We start from the raw sequence: 11,775 nt of genomic DNA on the forward strand, positions 1-11,775 counted from the left end.
AACTACGTGTGGCACTTGCGAAAATATATGCACGTCTACTTCATGTGCCGACTCTCTCCATGGATACTGCGAAAGTTGTGACATGCCAGAAACAGAGCACCACGTCCTTTGTGTTTGTCTTCAGTGCGCGCGCCAGCGACTGGCGTTGGCCGATTCTACGTCCACAGCGTCCAATCTAGAACCTTGATAAGTCCCTAAATGCAGTTGCAGAGGAGTTACTTGCATTCCTGCTCCGCGCGATGCTCGACTAGCGGCTGCGATATTTACATTTGACAAGGGACCGCATTTATTCACGCCTTCTGTCCACGTCGTCACCCCTTGCCGACCCTATTTTCTCCCATTCCCTTTCCCTTGCAGGCTAAGTAGCAGGCTAATTAAGGCTAACCTCAGCTTGACTTCTCTGCTGTTTCTGAAATAAATTTCCGCTCTCTCTTCTTCTCTCACTTTTTTAATATTTTGTCAACAGATCCAGACAGTTCTGGCATAAACAGACCTCGTCGGAGACACTGCCATCAGTAGTCGCAGCCAGCGCTGCTCGTGTCTTCTGTGGTCACCACTTGCATTGACCCGTTTTTGGGTTGTAGGCACATTTGGCTGGGCGCAAGTAGCGTGCTCCGCAGTTTCCGCCGGCCCGGCCATATCGGTTAGCCTCCTCGTCTTCGCGACTGTCAGCTGGGTTTCCGGGCTGTGAGTACTCCCTGCATTTGCTGATTACGCTGGCGACCTTCCAGTTGTGCCGTCCCCGGCACCTCCGCGTCGCCAGCCAGTTTGCCGTGCAGTGGAAGTACCTGCGACATCAGCAGAACAACAAGAGGACGTCGGGCTCTTCTGGACTGAAAGACTAAATGAAAATTAAATTGCTGGGCTTTAACGTGCAGAAATTTCACAGTAAGGTACGAGGTACGCCGTAGTGGAGCGCTTCGGACTAATTTACAACGCCTGGTGTTCTTTAACGTGCACCTAAAGCTAAGAACACGAGCGTTCTTGTTCTTCACAGCTATCGAAGTACGGCCGCCGGGAGCGGGAAGCGAACCCGCGACCTCGTTCTCAGCTGGAGAGCGTCATAGCCACGGAGGCACCTCGGCGGATATGACTTAAAGACAAGCAAAAAAAAAAAAAAAACAATCGAGGCAGCCGTCCTGAGGTTTGTTCGCTGGCACAATACAGTACACTGAGCCCAAGTATTCAGTGACAATGCTATTACACAACTGACACAGCATATAATGGGACTTGGTACACTGCCGATAAAACGATCTTTTTTGCTAATACCAAATAAAGGTTATTCCGTATGTGTGTATAGCAAAAGCAGTCCCATTTTTACTGAATTATATTTTCTTCGCCATATGCAAAATACGTCGAGACCCTGAAATTGACGGTGGTAAAGAGCGTACTGCTGCTATAACGACCCGATGCCAAAATTCTCTACTGACCCTGCCTGCACATCGGAACTTTATCAAAGTGAACGTGGATGGTGAACGTGGATTGCAACTGGCGTGCACGCTTCTGTGATGCTAAGGAATGCGGGAGCGTATATTTGCAAGAACGAAAAAAAAAATTTGTGATGCCAACAGACAATGCAGCCAAGCAAAGCATAGGCGAGTTTAAGGAGGAGGAATGAACGTTTATTGTGAGAAACAGTGAGAAAGTGTTCTTTCTTCGCCCTAGGTGGGCGGCTCTCTTAGTCCAGAAAGCTGTTGGCTAATGCCGCACTTATTTTTTAGACGCGAAGCAGCTTATGGCGGGGGCTTTGTCCGTCCCTCCCGCGGCGTCCCACACCCCCACAGCGCAGACGCGTCCCCTCCCCCTCTCTCTCCTCTCCTACGCTCCCTCCTTTCTCTCCTCTAGGAATCCTCTACTGTACGGAGCGGCGCCCGCGTGCCACACCTCCACCGCGCATGCGCGTTCCCTCCACCTCTCTCTCCTCTCCTACGCTCCCCCTTTCTCTCCTCCAGGAATCCAGAGTGGCGCGCACGACAGGTGGTGCGACAGCTGCATACTCCGCTGGGGGCGCCACGGTAGTTGCGCGGTATGAAAATGACGGAGCGCACGCGCCTCCTGTGCAGCGCCGCGATGAGTGCTCGGGCCGCTGCCGCGAGACCATCTCCCGCTCAAGCTAACCATCTCGCCGCTGCTTCGCATCCACACATGGTTCCCTTTAGCGGGAGATGGAGTAATTTTTAAAATTATATGTAGAAACAATTGTGAGTGAGAGTAATTCTGCTATAATTGCTGCATAGCAAAATAGAGTTGAAAGTGGAAGAAACGTAAACTTGATTGCCTTGCGAGCCAAACCCACGACCTAAGTATGACGCCTTCGTTGCGCTACCGTTTGCGCTACGGCGACGGTTTCTCGTCCGTAGATTATCTTGCGTTTCTGCTGCATGTATTGAACCTAGCTATCGCATTGTTTTCTTCATGCTGTCTTACCGAAATACTGAGCTCCCCTGTTCACCTGGTTATTCGCGCTTAATCCGTAAGGAAGCTTGAGCCGAGACCTATAGCTCTCGGCTCAGGCAGCCTTGATGTATTGAGGTATATGATAAGATGGTTTATGGACACCGTTGTCTGCTCCTTAGATCACGTGCCACATGATGCACATCCACCATCGTTGTCCGGAGTAACGCTGGCTGACACATGCACGGCAAAGCGTAATACACGTATAAAGATACCCAAGAAAGTGGACGGGTGGCGAGCCGTCCTCGTACACCCGCTGGTATAGAGCGCCGAAGACTTCATGCGGTTGGGGTTTCGGCTCCCACCGGAGCGAAATTGTCTTTTACTTCATCTCGCTGTTCTTTTATTAGGCATATGAATCTGAACACACATGTAACCCTCATTCATAATGAATTGTACGTTTCAGTTAACATGCAGTTCATTTACCCTAGACTTTTTTTTAACTATCATTGTCAGTCGGCTTCCGATAGTTCTCTCCCAATTGGAACAGGAGTATGAGAATTGCAAGAACAACCGAGCAAAACTCTATACACGCCACTGTTTCGCCATTCCATCCTCTGGCAACGGTAAAATGGAAAGGAGGAATTGGAGGCTTTTGCAAGCAGGCTCCAGGTTTCCCGCGTATAATACACTGCAAGGATGCGTGCGGGGACGTCTGATGCGTGTTACGTGCCAGCTCAGAGCAGTGGCACGCTGCTCCGTTGCTTATCACGCTGAGAGGCAGTTCCACTGTGCAGTTTGTGTTCAGAAGGACGCCGAAAATGATTCTAGAATAATAAAAAAAAAATGTGCCGATTCGTACTTGTCACAGTGCATGCACTTGACGCGGCGCATGGTGAGGAACTGCCCGAGCATCTTGCGGGCGGCGCAGCTTCCGCTGGGCGTGCCTATGTCCCGACCAGCACGCTTTCTGACGCAGTTCATAAAGCGTGGCCACTGCATCGAACCGCTGCGGCCTTCCACGCACATCGCGAACGTCAACACCAGGAGAGCCGCCACCGTGAGCGGTAGCGATGGCCGCATATCTCGCACTGCGCAAAGCGGAAATACGTTCACAGAGAGACACAGAATAATAAAAAAAAGCGTCAAAGGTCATCAAATAGACACACTAAATAGACACGCTAAATCAAGTTATTCCGTTAACGTAGTCTTTCAAAACTTTAATTTCGTTATTGCGCGTTGATAGATCAATTATTAAAAGAGTGAATGAGAGCCGAAGTTATATATTACCCGCCGTGGTGGCGTAGTGACTCTGGTGTTGCACTGCTAAGCCCGAGGTTGCGGGATCGAATCTCGCATTCGATGGGGGCGAAATGAAAAAAAAAAAAATTGTCCGCATATCTGCTTGCTTCGCTGCAAATGACGCCGAAAGACGATAGTCTTCTGCCACCCCTGATATGGAACACCCTCTCTCCTCCCTTCCTCCCACCCCTCACGCTCTTCTTCTCACCTCTTACTCCTCCCATGATGGATGTAATGGAGGTTTTGCTGAATTCAATTAAAATTTCCCGCGTTCGCCCTGCTCTCGCGCCATCTGTTGGGAACTTTTGTTGGCTTAAACTGTTGGCTTAAAGCCGGATACAGAGCCGCGCCATCCGTCGGCTTGTTTTTAACGCGTAGAACCTCTTCGACACCATTTCTAACGCGTTGATTTTTCATTTACTAACGTAAAAACCAGTCCTATGTGTATTCTTAATTAAATAAACGCTGCGGATCACGGTTATGTACATATATTTTGCCTCAAATAGGCCTGAGGTTTCCTTGGCGCTGTATAATGTTGACGTGCAATGACCCCGTGCCACCAGTGCTAGTGGCTTGGTTGATATTGGCCGGGTGGTTGAATCAGTTTTAGCCGAGCGATTGAATCGAGTGACAGACAGACAAAGCTTTTCGCGTTTAGGTAGCCCAAAAAGTACTATCGTCTTTAAAACGCCCGTGAAGGGCACCTTGGTGGTCCAAATTAACCTGGAGTCCCCCGCTGTGGCATGCCTCATAATCATATCGTTGCTTTGGCACGAAAAACTCCACAATTTCATTTTATTTTATTGTCATATATTTTAAATTTCCCGCCAAAACCCCAGCACCCATACACCCGGAAGGCGTCGTGGTTTCAGCGTATATTCTCGTCCTTTTGGTTTCAATAAATGGTTATTGAAAGTCAGTCCTTGGCTCTTTTCGAATATGATGCAGTTGATCTCTAGCGAAAAAAAAATTAGACGCCATCGAAATATGTGACGTCATCGTGAGCTGGTGCGGGAATTCTAAGACGGCGGTGCCAGGCGTCTTCTGTTCTTGTCTTTTCTGGCTTACCAAGCTTTTTTTTCTTTTTTCACGCCAAGAACGAGTTTCTTGGTAGTGAAAATGCTTAATTTACTAAAACGGGTCAAATATTATTATATCTCGGAGTCTAATTTGAAAGGGATATTATAGATAATTAAATAATAGGTTCAGGGACAATTGTCACGTTTCGAAGACAGTAAAGTAAGCAAACGTGCCGCCGGATCCGTACACAGTACGTGCTGCCGTGAACATGGGTATATATAGGGTGTCATCCCGTAACTTAAACATTTAAAATATACCAATGCCACGTAGCTGGACAGAACCAAGATAATCTTTGTCGTCGCTTGGAAATAATCAGATTATTTTTAGCATTACGCCTAATTACATAATTAGGCTTAATTGTTTATTAACTTCTCAAATATCATAATTATATGAAAAGCGTCAATGAGAAAATTGTAGAGCAACGTGAAAAACTCCCGATACAGCTTTCTGTTGCTCAATACGTGCTGTACATAAATGTGTTTTTCCGAGCATGGGATAAGCCCGCGAATACACGCTATAAATTGCCGCGCGACTGGCCGCTCGAGGCAAACAACATTACTATGGGTCTGTGCAGCTACGTGGCATTTACACATTTTTAAAGTTTGGCTGAAGTTGCGGGGGACACCCGGTATTATTCTGCTGCATACAGCAGGGAACCTATACAATCTCGCATAGCGGATCTCTCGCTCTCTTCCGCAGCTTGTGAGGCCCCCGCATTCTTTTCAACTCTTTTTTTTTTTTTTTTTTGGCTCTATGCGGCGTAAGCGATGGCGCTATACAGCGCACGCGAATGCCTATAAACTCCAGCATTGGGCGATCGTTTATAAGGCCACGAAATGCTCGCGCACTACCAGGTAGCGCTGGAACGGTGCCTAACGTGGCTCGCCCGTCTTTTCCCAGCTCCTTTGTTAGACGCCTACCTTGAAAGATCCCCGCAAGCGCGCCGCAGAACGAGGGAACGTAAAAAAGTGGCCTTATTTATATCTCCGTTCGTACTATCTCCGTTCATATTATGTCCCTTTCACAAAATTTCAGCGGGAATGTGTTTCTTGAAAGGTATCGCACTCTTTTTCAAGAAAAAGGAGTTTCAGGGCCCCATTGAGACGTATCAACAAACTGCGAAAGAATTTGTTCTAGGGAAAGTTAGTGTTGAGGTTTTCTATGCATTCTGCAATTTTGTGCTTTCTGTGAGCGTCTGCTTTGCCTCATAATCAGAACTGGTTTTGGCACGTAAAACCCCATAATTTAATTTTTTTTTTTTTTTGCTTTGTACGAGCGCCTCTGACTCTGTAGTACGGGCCGTGCAGGTCTCCATACCCGCCACCCTCTCTCTCTCTCTCTCTCTTTCCCTTCTTTTTCTTCCCCATCTACCTTCCCCAAACGTAGGGTAGCCAACCGGACTCGACAGTTTAGGCCTTTTAGGCATTTTCAAGTGATGTTATTACCGCTTTTCGCCTAAGGGACCCCCAACTGTCGTTGAAAATAAAGATTTGATTGATTTGATTGATTGATTGGTTGGTTAACATGCCTGCTATCCTTATATACCTCTCTCTCTCTTCTTTACTTGCCGCAATATAAGCAACGTGAAACAGCGATATAATAGATATTGGCAGACGCCAACGACCAACTGGGTCGTACGTCAGGTAGCGCATGTCCGTGTTGCTCATCCCCTGTTCTTTGTTCAATTTGAGTGTCACGTGCATACTTTTTTTTTAGGTTCAGCTTTCGTGACAAATTCATAAGATGCCAAGATGTTACAGCGCATTGTGTATTCCCCATACAAGGAAGTCTTTTCCGCTATGTGTCTGTAATCGTCATTAAACAGATGCTGTAGTTAACACTGGTATGAATTTGGTTCTTTGTCCGTTATTTACATGGAGCCAAGTATAGGATAAAGCGCAGGTTGGTATAATCTAGATTTCTAAAAAAATCTTTCCTTGAGACGTGGTTGACTTAATGAGCCTTGGATACATAATAAGCCAGACAAATATGCAAAAGTGGCAGACGGGTTGCGACGCACTCTCGAAGTGCCCGCAGCAGCTTACTGTAATGTCACGAAGTTTGACAGCGTCTCCTTCGGTCTAGTTAAACGCTCATCGGTAAAGAAGGATGACATTTGCGTTCTAAACGAACCAGACTCAACCTTATAAGAATTGTGAACATTTTTTATGTGGTAAGGAAAGTGCCCAGGTTCTTAGAAAGTACTTTAAAATGTAGTGGTGCTTCGCTTTGGACGAAGAATTCAAGAAACGGATATTATAAATGATTCGGACCCGTTTCATAGTTGATTCGTAAGGGTTGACGTCCGAAGGCAACACTATAGGGATATGGGACACGCCGCAGCGGAATGATTCGGATTAATTTTAGGCTCCGGGTGTTCTTTAAGCTGCATATAAATCTAAGCACAAAAGCGTTTTGCATTCCACCTCGTACTCATCACGGCCGCCGTGGCCGGAAAGTGAAACCCCGACCTCGTGATCAGCAGTACAGCTCCACATATACTCTAAGTAGTGTATATATGGGGTAATCTCTAGTAACCAACTTTCTCTAGTAACCAACTAATCTGTAGGAACCAACTTTCTCTATTGTAACCAACTAATCTGTAGTAACTAAGTTTCTTTTCTTCTTCTTAAATTCTTTTTTTTTTTGCCAGGAACACGACCATAGAAATGAATTGCACAAGGGTTCCTTAGCTGGGCTAGTTGCTTTACATACAGTTGTGAGCAAAAGTTTTTGGACCAGAGGTTCCACTAAATTTTTTCGTGCTTCGCATAGTAGGCTGCAATCAAGCGGTGCTGCCTAAGTGCGCCTGTTTGACCCAAAGTTTATAGATACGTTGGTTTGACCAGCGTCATGAATTAAGGCTATTTCACATTGCACGGCTGTGCTAGAAGAAATATTTTTCTTCAGCTGATGCTGTGGTCTGCGAACTTACGATCGCGGCTGTACATTATGGCGAAACAGTGCAGACGGCGGGACGGGTGAAATAAAAAAAAAACACTGCATATCCACGAATTGAATGATGAGGAGTGGGCCATCATTGGGGTAACCGTGAATCCACCGTATATATATATATATATATATATATATATATATATATATATATATATATAAACTGTACATGTGTACATTATATACAGCGCTTATATAGCCCTTGTGCACCGCTGCGCCCCTAGCGGTCGCCATGCAGACCAGAGCTACGGACAACGGATGACGACGAGGGACAAGGCTCGGCCTTAAGGTGCTTCGCCCCTAAAACGGACAGAGCAAAGCACTGACTATGAACTGATATTTTTTTCGAAGTAAGGCAGTATATAGGCAGAGGACTTGTTGGCATTTTTTTTTCTTTCTATTTCTTGTGTTTGCGGACTCTACCCCGGTAGACGCGTATTTACAAATCCCTTTTGTCGATTCCCGTTGTAGGCTTTTACCAATTTGGCTGATTTTTTGTGTTGTTCTGGTGCATTTCTGGTGCTTTTTTGTTTCGAGATTTACACCTTTTAAGTCATGTTTTGTATCAAATATGACCGGTTAATAAAATTTTTATTGCTTTTCAGTGCCGGCCGGCCGAATCACTTAAAGATACCGTTGTGCCCTTTTGTGTCTTCCGCCTTGTATAATGTGTTACTTCGAATAAAGAATCAGTCGATGGTGTGGCGTATTGTCCTGTCCGTTTTTAACCTGTCCCATCATCTGCGCTGTTTCGCCCTGACGTACAACCGTAGCGTTATGACAAAATGCGTTACCCGTCCAAACAGACTTAGTTTTAGTTTTCTCCAGTGTCCGAATAAGTTGTTTTGTTATAGTTACCGCGAATTGTGGACGTTTTGTGCAGTTTATCCGCAGCGCTTCCACGCGGAGGGGCTCCATCACTCAACCACTAATCTCGAAACTGTCACGATGACAAAAAGAGTGACGCAGATCACTGTTTGCAACCAATCCGTGGCGCTGCGAAAAAGAAAAATATACTAGGTTTCTCCCTACAAGCTTGCGCAGGAACTGTGGTATCAGCTGGTGCTTCCAATGCTCGCGTGGGGTTTCATTCTGCTCAGCTGTCTGGTGATCTCTCCGCATTTCCTCAAACGAGTTTTCCATTATCTAGTTGCACAGTACCCGATACTTATTTCAGTATACGCCGCTCACCGCGCACTGCCTTATCTACATGCAGCTACAGTTACAGCAACCGTTTCAAAAATACAACTCGGTGACTCAGTGCGCTCAATTTGATCTCCTGGTTGCGTCTCCCAAGACTACATGTGATTGTGTCACCGCAGTTCGGATCGCTCGGTGGTCGTTGAAGAAAACACAGCAGTGGCTATAGCTCACTTGTGGTCATCAAGGTTCTTTAAGTCACGACTACGTTGGACATCGAGTTGCCGCTTCGCAACGTTGATAAAGAGGTCGAATACTCCTCGCCGGTCCTAATGTCGCATAATCCATTCGAGGCGAAGAGACCCACTATCGCTTTACTGCACTGATGATCGCTCGGGATCGCCCGGGCATCTTTGATCAAAGGCAGTCGTCAAGGCCATTTGCAGAATGAGAAACGACTGCAGCTTTGGGAAGTACATCTGTCAGTGGATGTTCCAAGCAAATCCTCTCAAGCCAGCGGCTCATGGTAGAATATAATGCACAGCTCCAGCGCTCCAGCTAAGTGCTGCGTGCCGGGGGCCGCAATGTAGTACCGTAATGTCGAGCTTGTCTGCAGACGTGGGAGTTCAGGTTTCGCTAGAAAGGCTCCAAACGCACTACAGCTTGCCATATTACCCTGAATTCACTCCCCGCTTTTTCTAAAAGTTTACGACCATATAGGAGCAGCGGATGGTGCTTAACACCACATATGCTCCTCATAAGTCCTGTACCTATAGATTAAGTGAGGGCTGGAAGTGTCTGACTACAAAATTACAGCTCTGGAGTCACCAAGTAGCGTTATTCTACCGCAGTAACGTCATCGGTAGAGGGCTTGTGCTGCCCTCCACTCGGTGAAGTAATGGAACACGTATCAATAAAATGTATCTCTCTTTCTCAAAAAAATAATAAATAACGCAACATCGAGTCAAAGCACATTTGCGATCATGGCCGTTAGACTCCGGTTGTCTTTGCGCACAAAGCAATGAAGAGAAAAGTTCAATCGAGTAAGAAAAAGCAGAGAGGTCAACTAGCCAGCAACCGCTATGCAGTTTTTAATTCGTAAGTCGGCTGTCAAACGAATGTTGGGTGGGAATGGATGAGATTGGGATGGCGGAGCTGTCGCATAAAATCACGAGTTGTCTCATTTCAAGCTAATTCAGGTAATTCAATTAGGGCGCCGTCGAAGTTCGTGCTCCCACATGGAGGTAAGAGATGAAAGCTCGTACGGTGACGATTCACGCATTTTTTCGAAGCTCCGGCGATTGCACAAAGCACAGGACGGTGGTGTGGAAAACGGCATCCGTTTACGATGCTACTTATTGAGCATTGTCGAGCGTCTCTCACGCCATGGGCTTGCATATCACAAAGGCTCTACCACTAACAGACCAAACAATAGGGCACGCTTACTATTATTTTTTCCCTAACCATGTGCTATTGAGTACATTTGCCGCTCTAAAACAGCTGCTAGTCCAAATGAAACTAAGGTGACTTTGACTGTCATTGCCGTGTACGAGATACTCTCTGTTGAGCATGTGTAATTCTGGGACACCTTGCAGTAAGCCTTTTGCCCGTGGGTAAATTTGCCAATGAGTAGATAGATTCGTACAAGGGACATAAAATATGACTATTATTTTGGTGGTGATAGTGATAATGAATAAAAAAGCTTCGCACGTGTGATTGTAGGTTACCTTAGAGTAAGTTGTCGAAGGTCCACTACTGTGTCCTTGATTAACATTATGCACTTTTCTATATTGCACCTCTGCTCTGGGTTGTACTGTTAAATACCTCAAACAAAAATTTACATAAAGGAAAAAGAGAATGAAACTGGGACAAGCCTTTCTTTTGTTCCTCCACAACTTACTGCGCAAGTTCTTTCCCCTGGATGAGTGTACCCGCTGGTAATATACGCTTCGCGCCAAACGACCCCTAGTAAACATCCCTGCCTTTCCTTCTCCTAGCTTTGTCAAAATCCCTGATAACAAAGCAGTTTCTTTTGCGGACAAACTGGCAGGCGTATACTGTGCGTGTTCCCGAACGCGCCCCTCGACTGGACTAGCACTTCTCAGACAACGGGTCCGGGTGGCCTGACGGTGATGTCATATGTGTGCTCCTATCATGCGCATCTCCAGCTGAAATTTGTATACGTGACATCCCGGTTCCAAGTCGCGCACAAACCATTACGCTGTTTGGAATGCATTGACAAGTGACTAAACGCTCATTTTATACTCCGCAGAGTAGAGGTCAGCGCTCCTCCTCGTTAGACATAGAAACTGTTTCAATAGTCAAGTTGCATGTTCTCAAACAAAGAGACACATTCTGCAGGCATAAAGAGCGGATGATTACGTTGACACTTTTCCTCACTTTTCGCGGCGTTGAGCAACAGTATTTGTTGCCAACTAATTTTCGACAACTTTGCCACGTCTATTCATATGTCCTACCGAGGAAATTCCCGTCAGTACAATTTGTCGTACTTTTTTTTTTTTGACTGCATGAAATTTTACTGCTGCGCGCCACATCTTCATGACGTCACGCTCTACAGAGGTGGCAGTTAAGTTCGCGAGTGACGTCTCTAGACATCATCGAGGGATTCTCAGGCCTCTGTTTCCTTTGCTTTTATCTCTCTCTCTCTGTGTGTGTTCTCTGGCGTTTTCGGCAACCGCTAGCTCGTATGGGTCTCGGTATGAACACCGAGACCCATACCGGATGTTTAGGGTTCATCAGTATCCGGCCACGACTCTGATGCCATGATTTTATGCGCCGGAATCCACTTTAGTTTCGCTAAGTGTTTCAATTTGTGAATAAGGTGTTCCGCTTCACTGCGAGCGAGCGGTGAGTACCGCAGTATGTCACCAGCCTTCGCCTCCGAGA

The 11,775-nt window shown here is 46.3% G+C and overlaps 1 protein-coding gene across 1 annotated transcript; it reads right to left on the reverse strand.

The window, feature by feature from the left end:
- Positions 1–492: 492 nt before the first annotated feature.
- Positions 493–10,231, reverse strand: LOC125947586 (serum amyloid A protein-like). The gene is made up of 3 exons (XM_049672660.1): positions 10,147–10,231; positions 3,257–3,485; positions 493–788 (listed from the first exon to the last, which is right to left on the reverse strand). Exons 1-3 carry the CDS (start codon positions 10,205–10,207, stop codon positions 551–553), a joined length of 528 nt encoding a protein of 175 aa, XP_049528617.1. The 5' UTR covers positions 10,208–10,231; the 3' UTR covers positions 493–550.
- Between the last annotated feature and the right edge of the window lie 1,544 nt (positions 10,232–11,775).

This window comes from Dermacentor silvarum, chromosome 8 (genome assembly GCF_013339745.2).
Source record: "Dermacentor silvarum isolate Dsil-2018 chromosome 8, BIME_Dsil_1.4, whole genome shotgun sequence".
Classification (NCBI taxonomy): Eukaryota; Metazoa; Arthropoda; class Arachnida; order Ixodida; family Ixodidae; genus Dermacentor; species Dermacentor silvarum.